Consider the following 17,246-nt stretch of genomic DNA (forward strand, 5'->3'; position numbering starts at 1 on the left):
CACGAAAACACAATCGCCCAATGCTAACCAAGCTATGTTACGCAAACTACTCAGTAGGTGGCGGTAGTGAGCAAACGTCAAACGGGAGCAAAAACGATGCGAGCGCCGTGACCGAGTGATTTGCGAACTACAACATATTTGAACTAACCGTTAAAAAGGGTAACGATGAGAAGTGAGTAGAGTGAGACGTCTGTTTGTCTGTGAATGAACTATAAATTATTAACCATTGTCAAGATTCTAGGGAAATTTCTTTTCGCATTAGAAATGAAGCTCATAGATCGTGACAATCAGGCTTATTCTGCGCGGCGTGTGAAGTGAGACGAGTCGAATGAGGTGACAAAAGTCGACTCGATCCCATTTGATTTGCATTAGTCGTCTCATCTCACACGCCGCGCAGCATAAGCCTGAATATGTAATCTTTGCAGCATCGTTTACGCCACCTAGTGAACCAGTCACAAACTATATTGTCCACTATGAGCAAGGTATGAATGTGGAGAACATCTTCTCTGAAGAAAGTATTCTAAAATTTTGCATAATTCTGGGAATATTCACATCAATAGGACTGTCCTATTTATAGGACGCTGGGTGGACATGGGTTAATTACGTAAGGGTTTATGCGGGAAGTAGGGGTTTGAGAAGTCTAGCGCTCTATACAAAACTATTTAGCTTCTCATACAAAAAATCTAACAAGGGGGGGGGGGGGGCGGGGGCGGTAGGTGTTTAAAGGTGTGTCGAAAAATCAGGAAAATTCCTTTACATAATAAATGGACAGCCCCTTGTTGATCGTATTTCTTGATTGAGTTTAAATAAGGATGAAAATAACATGATCGATTTCTCTTCATCGACTCTCTCTTCTTCAAGTTGAAGTGACAAATCATGCAAATTTGATTTTTTTTACGTTTGGGCGCTAGATTGCATGCAACGCAATCAAAAAGATCAACCATACTTGCTTCTTGTCACGAAGAAGTCGATGAAAAGAAATTGATCATGTTACTTTCACCCTTATTTAAACTTAATCTAGGTTTCAAAGACACTGCTAGAAGAATTACTCTTTCCGATAGTAGCGGAGCAATGAAATACAACCCAAAGCTATATGGAAAACTGCGTTGTTTCAAAGAACAGTTCCGCCCTTTTGAAATATTCGGTTAGCGAAAACTGCCCAAACTTAGACCCCCTGTCCAAGTGGTCTGGCACCCTACACCGGCAGCAATATGGCCTAACGACAAACGAATTCGACTTTACACATTTTCTATCAGCGTCTCTCTTAGGTATACTATCTTTCTGTTTTGACTGGATTGAAGAGGCGCCGCGGTGAGCGAATGAAGACAAAACGAAAAAGCGAAAAACATGACGAATTGGGGGACCATCGAACAAGATCGACAAAAGATGGAGCTCGTGACACGATAGGACTTTTTGAAAGTTGAATAACGTGTCACTGTTTCTCCACCGTTGTCTGCAATGCCGTCTCTACTGACACCCAAGAAGAAACCATCCCATTTTGTGGTTCACCAGATACTTTATTTGATAATTTATAAATATATATGTAAATAAATGTTGTTCTTAACGTTAATTTTATTCATTATATTTTTATCAATTATCCATAGTAGGTATAATAATGTTTTTCCTTTAGTCAAATATGTACGCGTTTAAAAAAAAAACATGTTCAGAATTAGTTTTCCTCGTCGCTCGAATTCTCCATGAACACCGTCATGAACTGCGTGATTCCCTTCAGGCAGACTCCCTTGCCTGATGCCTCGAGTGGGTCCTCTGAATCCACCCAGAGGGTGATTCCCTCCATTATCACATCATTTTGGTACAGTTGCTCCAGCATGGAGTGTAGAAGGCTCTGCGGATGTTCCAGCTCGACCACTAACCGCTGGATGGCGTACATCGCCTGCAGTTCCCGTTCCGGTTTGCCGTCGATGTACTTCTGGAGGATTGGGAACCACTTGGTGAATTCCGTAACGTTCAGTTTTGTTTTGTTATCTATACAGTGCTCTAGCACGGCCTTCGTGAGAGTTCGGATGAACTCATTGGAGGTTTTACGTTCCGGTCCAACGTAGCTGGAGATCCAGTTGTAGATGTCCATAAACTTGACATTCGCTTTCAGGAAATCTTTGATTTGGGAGTCAACGGTTGCCATGTCGAGGGACTTGCTGTTGGAATCGAGCAGGTAGCCCAGTTTGGCCTCAGTCAGATATTTCTCAGCCGCTTCGGGGCTGCCCAGTTTGATGAAATCGGTCGGATTCAGGGATGACTCGCACCACAGCATGACGGTCGCATCCTTGCCGTAAAGGGCTTCGTATTGGAGAAGAAGTTCTTTCAACACTGTAGCACCGGACTTCTGCAGGACACTTTGGGCCGCATTCCGGACATCGCTCAAGCTGATGTGTCGCTGCTTCAGGAGTGTCACATAGAACGAGGCAAGGTACTTGAACAGCTGAGGTATATCGATGATCAGATCATCGGCCATGTTGAACATTTCCTCGAGGGCGTGCAAGTAGTCGGCCTTGGTGATGACCTTCTTTTCGAACATCTGGGACAAGACAAGAGCAACCAAATCGCGGATTTTAGAATCCCGCTCGATGTTGTCCATGAGCAGTTGTGTGATGGCAGCATGATAGTATTCGGGATTGATGTTGAAGTCTTTGAGCACCTGGACAATTCCTTCGATTTCCGTTTGATCCCTTTCCAAGTTCCAGAATTTGGAGAATTTCTGTATCTCTGCTTCGGTTTCCTCGTCGGGAGTTGGGAAGCTTCTCCGGGTTGGGACGTCTTTTGGTATAGCAAACTGAGGCAGTTGTTGCTGTTGGTACAAATGGCCAGAGCCGGACTTCGTTATCGCACTGCCAGCTGTTGGTGGACCCATTTTACTTGGTAGAGGAGCTGTTGGCTGTGGAATATGTCGCTGCTGTGACGATCGTCCCTGCATCGACGAAGGCTGTTGCTGTTGTGGTGGCATTTTGCCACGATCTCGATCACGGTCTCGATCATGCATTTGGTTATTGCTGTGCTGGCCACCCATAGGACCTCTCATGCTGCCCGATGACGGTTCACGCGACGATCGGTTCATTCGATCATCGTTTTGACTACTACTGCTACCGTACCGGTTGTACCGCTCCCGCTCCATCGATCCTTTGTGGTAGCTTCCGGAGTTCTTGTTATGACTACCGCTGCGATCCCGATCGCGATCTCGATCACGCTGATTTCGGTCACGATCACCGCCACGGTCCCGATCCCTTCGGTCCCGATCGCCATCGCGATCCATCATGCTGCTGCCGCCTCCGCCGCTCTGGTTCTCTTCGTTGTTGAGAGCGGCAAACATGTTGTTATTGTTCTTATTCCAGCCCTGATAGCTTGCCGCCGATCCGAGCCGTGCTGTAATGTCCAAGTTGCTTGGAATGTTGATCTTCTTGGGATCAATCTGCATCTGCTGTTGTCGGTTGTTTCGATTGTTCGAAATTTGCTGGAATCCGTCGTCGTCGGTTTGCATTCGGCCGCCCTTCATCGAACTTTGGTTGCCGCCCCGTCCGAGCGATCCCTGGCCATAGCCGCCGCCGGAACCCATCGATCCGGACATTTTAGAACCACCGCCTTGCATGTTACCCCGACCTCCACGACCTCCCATATCTCGTGGAACGTAGCTCATGTTGATTTGAAGCTGTTCAGTCTCGGCTTCCTTCTGGATCTGGTTCATCGTCTTCGGATTGAGATCCTGCCGCCTGGGCTGCCAAACGTTCCGACGTAAATCGATCACATCCTGAATCATGAACCGAATCCTACTGCTGATTCGGAATTTATCCTTGTTTCGAACGATTTCTCCCATCTTGTCAAAGTAGGGACGCAAGTCTTGTTCATTCTCCTTCTCCATCTTGCAACCGATGGTGGTCAGAAGCTTGCACAGGCATTCCAACGTTTCCTCGTCGTAGGCTCGGCTATCATTGTCGATCAGCAGTTTGATACAGCTGTGCATGATGCTGGAGGTCAGCTGACCGTGCTTGTACAGTTCACCGATAAACCGTACGGTTCCGACGGCTCTTCGTCGCACCTTCTGCTCGTCTTCCTCGAGTTGTGCCTTCAGTTCTTCGAATTGCTGCTTGGCCAGATTCTTGTTCGCTTCCAGTTTGATGCGACTGTCACGAATGGCACAGGTCTGATCGTTTCGCCGGAGCTCGAATTCCGCCTGACATTGCGCCAACAGGCGGCTCTTGAAACTGAGGACGCGCTTCTCGGATGACGCCACGACCGCTATCGTTCCGATCTCTTTGCACATTTTGGCGTATGCTTCGGAGAAGTTCGGTTCGGAGATGGCTTTCTCGAAGACCAGCTTGATGCAACCGTCCAATCGTTCGTCGGTGTCTATCACGAAGGATTTTACCTGCTGGACCAGCTTTTCAAAGTTTTCCGGGGTCAGTTTGTTCAGTACGGAGCGGAATTTCTTGAACAGTTCCTGGGTTTTCTTCTGAACTTCGTCGAGATTATCGTTTTGCTGCAGGTGGCTTGGACGCCAGGCGTTTTCGCATTCGTTCAGCTTGACCTCTTCGTCCAGCTGGAGCCGAATGATTTTGGAGCCGGTTTTGCTCATACCTTGCTGGGACTGTTTGTTCGATTGCGAGCCGGATTGGCCCTGATTGCCCTGTTGGGACGGCCGTTTCGGGGGGTAGGGTTGGCGCATTTGGTTCATGTTACCACCGCCGCCGACCATTCCTCTCATGAAGGTCGGCATAATCGATATTTCCGCAAAGTTGCCCTTGTTGTAGTGGTTGCCGCCACCCATCGAGTGGCCGCCTCCGCCGTGGCTGGATCGTTCCAGACAATTGGGCAAGTTCAGGGGCTTTTCCTTGGCTGGTGGTGCATTCTGCAGCTGCATCAGCTGATCGCGGGAATACTTCTTCTTTCCGGTCGGATTATCCGGGCTCCACTGGTCCGGATCGTACTCAATGAGTGTGAGGGAGCGGGATTTTTTGATGGGAGCCACTGCCGGCGTTGGAGCTGCTGGAGCTTTGAGAGTGGCCGTCGTGGGAGGTGCCGGAGGCGATGGTTCTTTTGCAGCTGATGGCGGAGCTGCTGAAACTGGGGCTGGAGTAGATTCCTTGGAGGGCACCACAGTAGGCGGTGCCACAGCTGCGCTTTCTACCACCACCACTACGTTTTTGTTGGCGTTGAATTCGGGTTGCTGCGATTCAACGTTGTTTTCCACGTCCACCACCTTCGGCGGAGTAGGCTGCTGTTTGTTTTCCATCGGCGACTTGGATGCGACGGTGTTGTTATCTGTCGTAGTAGTTGTTGTATTATCGGTTGTTATAATCGTAGTACTGGTGCAATCCACATTATTATTAATATTATCATTATCTAACTTACTATTATTATGATCCACTAAATTACTAATTAACGACGATGATGACGACTGCTGTTGATGAGGTTCCTTCAGTGAGACAACAACAGCAGACCGATCGGTTTCGTCAACTGATTCCGGTTTCTGCTGATCCACCACTACCACCGTTGCCGTAGCAGGAGCTTTGCTACTGCCTGTTTCTTTGTTGCTAGTCTCACTAGCAGCCGACGATCCATCCTCCGGTCGCTTCTTATGCTGTTTATTTTTCCTATTGTTATTGTTGTGGTGACCTCCGGCGACTGCGGCTTCCACCGGATGATCTTCTTCCACGCTAAGCTTCTCCACGCTGGCAACTAATGTGTCTACTGCCACTGTTGCTGCTGTTCGCTTCGATTCCTCCACCACCACCACTTCCGGTGTTTTGTTGAGCGAAACTGGGATCTCCTGTGGTTGTTGCTGCTCCGGCATTACCATAGGGGGCACTACCATCGGGGGAGGTCCTACCAGTTGAGGAGGCATTTCTTCTACCCGTGGCTGCGGCTGGTGTTGATGCAGTTGGTGATTGTTGCTACCAATGCTGGTGGGACCAGTGTAAACGAATGGTTCCGCATCGGTCGACAGGGTCGACTCGGCAATCGATTTCTCTGAGAATGTACGGTATCGTTCCGGGCCAGCAGCAGCAGCAGCATAAGGAATGGGCATCGTATCGGCTGTGGGGGGTGGTTGGCTAATGTTCGCTGGAAGAGGATGCTGATGATGGATGGGATGCTGAACCGGAGGTGGTGGCTGCTGAAGAAGCATCTGCTGTGGCGGTTCGCTGACCGGCTTTTTCTTCTTTTGCTGCTGGTAGGGTTTGATTTCTACCGAAGGCGCATTGGCGTTGGCAGAAACTACCGGCGTTCCGCTTGCCGTGGTCATTTCCGCTGCGGTTGGAACAATTGGTACCACTCCATGGTGAAGTGATGGTGGAGGAAGATGTGGTGGAGGATTACCGGTCTTCAGTTGACCAGGGTAGACCAGTTCATGGGGCTGCTGGGCACCGGTCGGCGTTCGTCCAATTTCGTACATTGGATTGGGAACGGCATGAACATGGGCTGGCGGCTGCGGAGGATGATTTGTGGGGGGATGATGCATGTGGGGTGGCCCTTGATGGTGCAGCAACATGCCACCCGGTGGTAGTTCCGGAGTTCCCTGGTGAGGATGAGGCGGATAATTATCATAATCGGATTCTACGACTGGAGGATTTAGTGGAACTTGGGGTACATTTGGAGGAATCGTGCTGTAGTTGGCTGATGGTGGCGGAGGCGCTGAACTTCCGACCCCAGCTGGTCCGGACGATAGTGACGGAGGTGGCCCGCTTGTCGTTACTGAGGACGTCGCTGAGGACGTTGCCGCCGCTGCTGTTGAATCATTGTCATAATACTTGTCTAGAACATCTTCGAGGGTATCCGGATTGATGATTGCAATTGCTCGGGCACCACGTTGTCTCTTTTTGTTAACCTTTGCTGCCGGAGCTGCCTGTGGTGGGGCTGGCAGATGAGGAGCAAGCTGCAATTGGGGCATCAACGTGTGATGAGGCTGCGGTGCTCCGACATTGACTTGAGCGGGATTTGGCTGATGCTGATCCATCGGCGCTTGCCCAGGGGCACCCGGTGGTAATCCCGGTTGTGGACCGGAATGCTGGGGTGTCGGCTGAGGATGCATTTGCTGCATCACGAGAAGGTCATGCGATACGCCCATCGGGGACGACTGTTGATTCGGTTGCGCTTGGGACATCTGAACCTGCGACATCTGCGGAATAGTCGTTAGCGGATTAAGCTGATTAGTGCTTCCGTTCGAAGGAGTTCCGGAATAGTTGCTATTTACATTCACAAGATTGTTTTCGCCGCCCGGATTGCGTCGGCTCTGTTGATGCTGACTGGGAATTATATGCTGCGGCTGTGCAAAGTACTGCTGCGCGAAGGGCATTGTTGGTATCGAGCCATAATTCCATTGACCCATCCGCGGTGGGAATCCCGGAAATTGGTAAAGAGGTAGAAACGGTGGTGTACCATACCCTTGTACCATGGCGGCACGCGGCGGGCGCGTATTCTGGTTAGCACCAGCGCCTCGGAACATACTCTGCGGCTGGTACTGTTGACTCATCAAGGAAGGTTGCGACTGCATCTTTTGCATATCGGACTGCTGCTGTGAAGAGGTCGGAGTTCCCGACGTTAGTCCTCGCATTACGGACGGACCCGGCTGCATCGGTCCTCCTCCACTCTGCATTTTTACGACGGTCTCGGGATATTTGACGTCACACCAAAAGAAGCATTCTTTGCTGCCGTTGCCGTTTTGTTTTTAGCACTTTGTCGTTGGTTCCTAGAAGAAAAATACACCAAAAGGGTCAGTATCTGGGTTCATGTGGTAATGAGTTGCCCCGGGGACTGTACCGCGTAGTTTTGAACAGCCTTGTATATAGAGATTAAATCAAATTTACACGTACCATAATTACATTTTTACAAACTCTTTCTACCGAGAATGTTCTGATAATTCTTAAGGCTTGACTACATTCTCAATTTACATCAACATGCTTGAAAAATGAAAAGCACTTTAGGTTTCTCATTTTAATCCTAGAATGATGTTGGGGTCAATATGCCCAAGACAGGCACGCTGAACGTGCACTACGCATAGTGCGTAAACTCCGAAAGATTTTGAAACTGTTGAGAACTTGAGCTACAGGTGCTAAGCCCTGGTAAAGGAGAAAGGTTGTTGGCCGTTATTCATGGCCATCGTGGATAAACCTCAATGCCAAGATGTCAAGCGACCCGTGCCGAGGGGGTTCTAAACATGCTCAACCGCGAACGGAGCCTTGGGTGCACCAGGGCAAACACCGCTCCGGACATTTGTTTCCCAGCTACTCGTGGGACAAATTCTACAAACCTACAAATTCTACAAATTCTACAAACAACCTTCAAGGTAACAACTGCCTCTCTAAGTCGTGTGGGAGCAAAGCGGAAATGTTCTGAGTCACCTTGGCCTTACCGAAGACCAGCTAACTCAGTAGTTTGCAGGAGAAGATGGAAATAGCCTGACCCTGAACACCTACCTCCCCTCCCGGAGCAGCACATGTTTCGATACTGATCCAGATCTACGACACCCCCCATCGACCGACTCCAACCTACTGGACAAGGAAAAGAACGAAGCTGGTGATATAAGGATCATCATCAACCCCAAGAATTTTCAGCAAGTAGCAAAGGATGCGAAAACAACAAGGGTTCTACGAAAGACAAGGGTGGTCTTTTCCGCATCCGAAGGGAAAAGACCGGAATGAGGCCTTATCCATGATCCTTGGAGAGAGCGAGCCCACTTCCTCAAAACGCTCGAGAAACGATCTAGCCAAATTCGCTACAGAGGACCCCAAACAAAACAAAAAAGGTGAAGCAGCATCTGGATCCGGAAGAGCGCGCCTTAGAAAATCGTTTCTGGACAACAAAACTCACCCAGGAGGGAAACAGCTACAGTGATATGGCAAAAAGCGTGAAGGACGGGATAATACCCAAAGACTTTCCCACCGTCTAACGAAACGAGCCAATAAAACCCAAATTCAACAACCTCATCTGCAAGTCCGGTTACATGGTTCTAATGTCTCAGGTTCTAATCTGTTAGGATCAAGAGACTGCTGGGTGGTTTAAAGAGCACGTCCCCATCCATGAAACCCTGCAGAGCTCATGGCAATGGACGAAGTGGAGCAAGGATGTTTTCTATCACCTGGCAATCATTTGACTCATTATTTGTCCACAATTCAGTTCAGATGCATAATATTTAATTGTGGTGTTCGGCAAACTTGTAGATTAATGTTTTTCCCACAATTCGACACCAACATTTCAAAAGGGCGTAACTGCTTTTGGAATCATCACCTTCTTTTAAAGCTGTGGATCATGTGTTATGATTTCCATGTTTTTCACAACAAGTACCAGATGGGAAAAACTCTCCTCTTTCCGACAACCACGGTGGTTTGAGTGTAAGGGAGGCAGTACGACCTACAGCTTTGAAAGAAGGTATTATTTCCAAATGCAGTTACGCCCTTTTGAAATGTTGGTGCCGAATTATCAACAAGGACGCCATATTCTTACTCTTATATTCACGACGTAAAAGTGTTAGTACCACCTACTCATACTAAACGATCGGATTTTTCGATCGTTTAGTATGGGTAGGTGATACTAGCGCTCTCAAAGCGTACACATAAGAGCTATTGATAATTGTAGGAAAAACACTAATCTACATGTTTGCCCAACATCATATTTCAATAATATCAGGGCTGGTAGCAACATCTGATGGTCAGAATAGTTAATTTAGTGACCAATTTCCTCGAAAATAGTGACCAAATAGTGACTTACAGATAGCAAAAAAGTGACTAAAGAGTGACTTCACACAAAAATAAATGATCAGTGATTTGAAATTGTTGGACGAACTTGATTCAGAAAACCCTAGAGTATCCCATAATTAACATTTTCAAGAAAAAAAACTTTTACTTGTTTCAAAATTTGTACAAAATTGCATGTATATTCAATTGTCTAGCAAGAAATTGTGCACAACTAGATGAGCATAAGGCTGATGAACGCCAATAGATGTGTTGATCAACATTAACTCTAAATTTCCCATGGTTGCTCTAGAGCACAATCGGTTTTCGACGAATTCGAGATAAACGGAATTATTTCAATACCGTCGTTAGGGGTGACATTGGGCCTAAAGGGTAACATTGGTCCATCGATCCTACGGATTCAATATAAGTCAGAGAGCTTGATGGTGGATGCCAAGTATCTTAGAATTTTGTATTCTAGTAGTTTAGCACACAAAATGCATTCCCGTCGTACTCTAAATGTACGGAATAGTGGCCCAAAGTCACCCCACTTTGGCCCAATGACACCCCGCACGACGGTAGTAGAAAAATTGATAAACAATCAAAAATCTATTGATTTACAACAACACTTTTTGTTGCTTTTGAAAAGTGCAGCCAATTTACAATAATTTTTGTTCAAGTTATTTTCATTTTCATTTTAATTTTGCAGCATTTGGTGGGGCAATGAGAGCGCAAGTCAGTCCAAAGCCGATGATAAGGAGGGGTAATGGCTGAATAGTCTTTGCTGACCACATAAACGCCATGGGATAGGAAAAGGGTATTTTGGTGTGGGATTAGGGTGTTGGTGCAGACTTGACGATATCAATGCTATTCAGATGCAAAATAACTTTAAGGCTCAATAGTGAATCGCATACCTTCCAAAACCAAAAAACAATAATCCACAAAATACCAAGCAAGTCATAGAAAGAAAAAGCGCCCGATTGTTTATTTTGTCAATTATAACAAACGGAAACTTCTACCCTCTCCGACTCGCCAGTCACCCCGGAAAAAATGTCCCTTCAGTTCTGGAAAATATATTATCCCCAATTAAGCCTTTAATCGAATTGTCCGCGTGGTCTTGTAGTACCCCTGCTAGGTAAGAATCAGTCATTGCCATGCATATTAAATGCTAGACATGACCCCATGGATAGCATTTGCATATGTAAAAGCTTTGCTGATGTGACTTTCCTATTAGGCAATTCTCTCATCTCATGTTTGTCTTCAAAACCTTATCAAGCTTAGAAAATTGAAGTTGATAAACAATACATTACAAGGTTCGAATTCCCATAGAATGAGATCATTCATTCGCACTACAACACCATAGGAGATAATACCACATTGGCTGATTACAGTACGAATGTGAAAAATCTCCCTTTTCCCCCTATCCGCAACCCGGGGACGCGCCCTGTTGGATTTCGAAAGCCTCGGAGAATATTACAAACCTTCAATGGCATTCCCATAAACTAACCCACATTGCCCATTCAGGGGTCTGACTGGGCCTATTACCCTCCCTCAGTTTGTAATATTCTCTCCAACTTGGAATTATATTTTCCCGGCACATAAATGACTTCGACAAATGTTCGATATACTATGCAGCGTCATGATCAGTATAACTATATCAGATGACTTGGAGATCTGATTCTTACAGAATTGTTTGCCATTGATTATACATTCAGCTATTCTAATCATTACTGCAAAGGCCATCGACCACATGCCTGAAATCAAAGCTTCCTGGAAGATATAATCCAAGCTCAGGGAATAATTTTTGTTCAAGTTATTGGACTATTTTCTGGATGATTTTCTGATTTTCTAAATAGATTTTGGGGAGGTATCATCTCGGAGATATCTCAAGGATTTTTATTATTAATCATTCAGGACATACAAGGACTACAAAAGCATACCGAAAGACTTTTACCAACAGATATTTTCCAAATGCAGTGTTATTCTTTTTTGAGGTATTTTTTCAGAAAATATTTGAGGAGTACTGTAAAAAATATATTCCACATATTCTAAAGGGATTAAAAACCACCATTTTTCAGGATTGTATTTGTTAAATATATTCTTATGAATTTTATCAGGCTTACGAAATCTGTCAGAATTTCATCCAGGAGCTGCGATACAATATCACATGCAAGATCTTTTAAGGAATACCCAACTAACAATCGCCAGCCGCAAACAAGCATGCATGCTGAATAGTTGCTTTATAATACTAATTATAGTTGAACTAAAAATATGCTGTACACATTACTGTACAAATGCTATTTCAATTGAAAGAGTAGCCAATGTTCATCTTTTCGTATTGGTAGGGGTAGGCGGGGCAATATGGACACCCGGGGCAGAATGGACACCCTCAATATTTTGAAATATGCGAACTTTTTTGAACTTTTAATGAATGGAGAATATAGTCCATTTGTCTAAAACGTAGTTTCAGGAAAGAAACATTCGAAATCAAAATTATACTTGATTTTACACGAAAAAGTTGCGTCCTTCGTTTTTTATGCATGGAAATTATAATTTTCACACCATTCAAAATAAGATTTAGTGATTAATTTATTGCAGGTCAATTAAAACCTGATATTTCTAGAACACATGCAAGTAGTTTTGCTGTATCTACATTCTTAACATGTTTATATTTTCTTCTTTATTATATCAAAAATCAAGTTTGGAAATATCTTCTGCTGCCGGGGCAAAATGGACACTCATCAATGTGAGAGAAACGGCGAGGGAAAAATATAACCTAAATCACAAACCAACCAAATTCTTCGATTTCAGTATATTTTCGGTTAAATGTTCACTATAGTAGACATACGGTGAAACAAATTGGTCAAAAAACGACAGCAGTGAAAATAGTTGTTCTAGACACAGCTGTACATGCCGACAAAAACGAAGCATTATCCAAAACAGCCTGAATTCAAATTAACTGAACAAAAATGAACTACTTCGGCGTATTATTCATCCATAATAGTTGTTTTGTAAGGAAATGACTTTATAGGTGTAAAAAATGTACGAAATTCGTAAAAGTCTCATGGTGTCCATATTGCCCCATGGGGGTGTCCATTCTGCCCCGTATGCTTGAAGATGGTCATAAAAAACTAACATTTTTCAAAACATTTTTTGAAGTGGATAAATCATTTTTCTTCGTAAGCATTCTTATGCAATAGATGCTAAATAGACTTTAAAAGGATACATGTATCAAAAAACTAAACTTTTTTGACATCTTGCCAGGTAAAGTTGGCAAAAACCTTAGGGTGTCCATATTGCCCCGCCTACCCCTATTAACAATAATAATTTAAAACTTTTTTAAAGCGTTTAATACGATTTTTATTCGACTCGCAGTAATTCCTTTACAACATAGTTTAACAAGACTTTTTTCTGCTTCTTGTTAAGTTCATATAAAAATTAGGACATGTATATGTATAATGTGTTTTTCACAAGTCAAATAAGCGCTTTCGTTTTATCATACTTCGACTCACAGTACATGGTGAAAAACATGTGTTTTTACTGAACAACAGCTGAATTAATTTGTTGTTCAGTTGTTAACCATAATGATGTGATAATTCACCACTGCTGAATAAGAGTCAAAGTCTGATCATTATTAAACCACGGGAAGTTTATGTTTTGATTTGAGCGCTGCAATTCATCATCTCTAGGATGGCGCAGATAGGAAGGCATGCGGCTGGGAATCGACGGGTCTCGAGTTCGTATCTGGATTTAGGTAAATTTATGTGTAGTTATTATTTCACAATATGTATTCACAGCATCAAGTTCCAATCATAAATTCTCGTAGAAATTGAAAAATTTTGCATTTTTTTAGTTTTTAATCATTTTTGCTAATGCTGAATAGCAGCTTTACTATATAGTTGTAAAACGGTTTAACAACAAACAGTTCAGTTGGTACACAACACTATGCTTTATAGTTTCTCCAAATTTGTGTGAACAAAACCCGAACAAAGGTTGTGTGAACAAAACCCGAACAAAGGTTGTGTGGTTGGAAGTTCATACATATGCATAAATAAACACAAGGCTTTCAGCATGCTCACTGAACATTTTAAAGTAAACTCCGCCAAAAGTTTCATCAAGAGTTCCAAAAATGCCCAATTAATTTTGCCAATAAAATTTAAAGAAAAAAATCAGTTTTCTTTTTGTTTTCCAGGAGCACTACAAACTCCTGTTTGAAGTTTAGGCACCTGAATCATACGTTAAAAAAACAAAACTAATAAGTTACTCTATAAAGGCGATTAATGAATTGGCGAACATACCTTTATGGACTAGACATTTTATTGTCTCCAATAACACAAAGCTTTAGATTAGCTTTAGAATAACACTATTTTAGATATCAACTTGTTCTACTCACTGACAAGATTTCAGGACGATGAAAATAGTTGAAAATAGTGACTTTTTAACAGAAAAAGTGACTTTAGTTGAAAAGTCTTGAAAATAGTGACTTTATAGTGACTTACACGAAAATAGTGACCAAGTCACTAAATAGTGACTCGCTACCAGGCCTGTAATATGCTTCTGAACTGAGTTATGGACAAATGAGTCAAATGATTGCCAGGTGATCGAAAACATCCTTGAAGTGGAGATTCCACGTCCAGACGTGATCCGAGCATTCTTTCCACAAAGCTCCAGCTATGACGACGACCGAATAAAGCCAAAATGACATCACGACAACTAATTGGCGTATTTTGAAATGATCCATTCCGAAAGACATTCATGTCGAGAGGATCTTCATAGTAGAGGATGTGCCGATTTGGTGAAATCCAACTAAAGAAGATTACAGATCAACCGACTGCCGATACCGCCAATCCAACTGGATGGCTGACCGAAGATCAATCTGAGGGAGCCTCCTGTTCGAGCGGGGTCAGTAAATCTCACTCCAAATGCACCGCATAAAGGCTAGCCTGGTCGCCTCTAAAGGAAAGTCTTGAAGCTTACATGCGACCCCTTGCTCTAGTGGTACCAAATCAAAAATATCTTCTAAACAGGGCAAGCGACAGCATGCCCACAGAAGCTAAACTGGCGTGCTAGGTCGCAAACTATAGCACCAAAGGACATCCTGATGATCCGCAAAATCCAAAGCTTTTCCGGCTGTTCGGGCCCGTATGAAGTTCTAGACGAACATTTGAAAAGGGCCTATCTGCTTTGCGTAAACAAACATGTTTCTGTCTCTGCAGGGCCCATCTGCATCCACCCACGCACATGAACACCCTTAACAGATAGCTTGAAGAACACTCTTTCTGATAAGGGTGTTGATGTGCGTGGGTGGATGCAGATGGGCCCTCCAGAGACAGAAACATGTTTGTTTACAAAAAGCAGATAGGCCCTTTTCAAATTTCGTCTAGAGTTGATCGTCAATATTAACTTCTTTTCTCGATCAGCCTTGATAGCTGTGTAGTGTCATCACGTGACAAATCACGCGATTGTCGCAATTGGCTAAGAATAACACTACGGATCGCCTGTTCCGGTGGTAAGAGTCCACCAACAGGTGACCCCTAATTCATGGTGTGATGCGGCTTCATGCTTACCGTGCCTAGGAATGAAAACCTAACCGCAAACGGAGCCTGTGGAGTACCAGGGCGCCCTCCACAGTATGTTGCCCTTACTGCGCTAACCGGAGCAATGGTGCAGTGGACCTTGTGTTGCTCTGAGACAATCGGCTGCCCTTCTTTAGTCTCACTTGCGGCTAAATAAGGGCGGGATTATGAAGATGTTGTTAATTAGTTTGAATTTTCACCTATATGGTTTCGCATTATGCGATTTACACAGTGTATTCTGTGTACCCTCGCCTTTAGCGTTTTCCAATCGATACCGATCTGGTTTTGTTGCTGCTGTTCTTTGTTGTGCTGTTGTTGCGAAGAGTTTAATCTTCCTAGTTTGGGTAGTGGCTAAGGTTAGGATAGCTCAGATCAATCTTCAGCACAAAAGAACAACAACGATCAATCTTTGTAGACTTATGCAAAATGGTACAGCCCAAGTGGCGTTAGTCCAAGAACCTTACTTCCGTAAGGGGAATTTCTATCTAGGAAACCTTGTGAACCCGGTGTTTGCTACTTTCAGTAAACATGAAATGGCAAACTCACGTGTCATGCCTCGAGCTTGAGTGCTTGTCAACAACGCAATAGTTGCTACACTCATCTCTGAACTAACCACCAGAGATGTATGTACTATCACAATTGATGTACCTGTTGAAAACCTCAACAGGAAATACGTCTATTGTTCAGTTTATTTACCGCATGATGAACCATCTCCTACGGATGCTTTCAAACAAGTCATCGCATACTGTACTTCAAAAGGCCTTTTGCTAATTGTTGGCAGTGATGCTAATGCTCACCATATCATCTGGGGCAACTCAGACATTAACGTGAGAGGCTCCAGTTTGATGGAGTACTTAAGTAGTACAGATCTTGCATTACTTAACAAAGGCAACCGCCCAACCTTTATGGTATCTGCTAGAGAGGAAGTGTTAGACATAACGCTTTGCTCTAGTAGAATTAGTCACGAGCTGACCAATTGGCATGTGTCAGATGAAGAATCTTTATCTGACCATCGCAACGTCTTTTTTGACATTTAAATGTTACTTCGCAAATATTGTGTTTCAGGAATCCCCGGTCAACAAACTGGGATCTTTTTACTGATTTGGTTGCGGCCAAATTTCACACAGGGAAAAATTTCTACTCAATGACTGAGTTGGTCTTACTCAGAAATCGAAAAATCCTTTGTTTTCTTACTCAGTTTCCGTTAAAAGTGGGACAACCCATTGCCAATGGGTTGTCCCACTTTTAGCCGAAACTGAGTAAGAAAACAAAGGATTTTTCGATTTCTGAGTAAGGCCAACTCAGTCATTGAGTAGAAATTTTTCTCGGTGCATGAATACTCACCATCCATTCACACTCCAAGTAATTTAGATGATGCCGTTGATACTAAATACAACGGCCTTCATCATGGAAGCTTTTGAAGAAGCTTGCCCTCTGCGATCTGTGAAGACCACAAGAGGAACCCCTTGGTGGAACTCTGATCTGGCGAAGCTCAGGAAACAATGTAGAAAGAGTTGGAACAGACGACGTACGGCTGGATCGGAGGCTTTCAGGTCGACTCGCAAGGCCAAATCTATGTACAAATGTTTCCAGTCTGAGTGAAGCCAGTCGATTGAACAAAATCCTTGCAAAATCTAAGGATTTTCAAGTGAACGAACTTCGTTTGCCAAATGGTGATTTCACTTTCTCTGATGAGGAAGTTTTGGAATGTTTATTCAGTTCACACTTCCCCGGAAGTGTGGATATTACATCTTCGGATGAACCTGATGTCTTTTCTTGTAGCTATGATTCTTTAGCTTCGGCTAGGAGTGTCATAACTTTAGAATCGATTGAATGGCACTATAGCTTTGCTCCTTTCAAATCTCCTGGGGCAGATGGGATTTATCCTATTTTGCTTCAGAAGGGATTTGATCATTTCAAACATGTTTTGAAACAACTACTTTGCTACAGGGTATATTGCCAAATCCTGGCGGGATGTTACTGTAAAGTTTAT

At 44.1% G+C, this 17,246-nt stretch overlaps 2 protein-coding genes across 5 annotated transcripts in view; both read right to left on the reverse strand.

The window, feature by feature from the left end:
- The window catches only part of LOC109411226 (probable 4-coumarate--CoA ligase 1), an 82,786-nt gene that overhangs the window by 39,973 nt on the left and 25,567 nt on the right, over positions 1 to 17,246 (reverse strand). The gene's annotated exons all lie outside the window — the stretch shown is intronic.
- The window catches only part of LOC109411224 (eukaryotic translation initiation factor 4 gamma 3), a 28,085-nt gene continuing 12,335 nt past the window's right edge, over positions 1,497 to 17,246 (reverse strand). Inside the window, exons 2-3 of one of the 4 annotated variants that reach the window (XM_019684732.3) lie at positions 6,599 to 7,696; positions 1,497 to 6,526 (exon numbers count right to left, since the gene is read on the reverse strand). In XM_019684732.3, coding sequence (XP_019540277.2) covers positions 1,670 to 6,526; positions 6,599 to 7,603 — 5,862 coding nt within the window. In that variant the 5' untranslated portion in view covers positions 7,604 to 7,696 and the 3' untranslated portion in view covers positions 1,497 to 1,669. Of the gene's footprint in view, positions 7,697 to 17,246 lie in introns of all 4 variants that reach the window. The other 3 variants (XM_019684734.3, XM_019684733.3, XM_019684731.3) reach the window with 3 other exon arrangements.

Source organism: Aedes albopictus, chromosome 3 (assembly GCF_035046485.1).
Source record: "Aedes albopictus strain Foshan chromosome 3, AalbF5, whole genome shotgun sequence".
NCBI classification, from domain to species: Eukaryota; Metazoa; Arthropoda; class Insecta; order Diptera; family Culicidae; genus Aedes; species Aedes albopictus.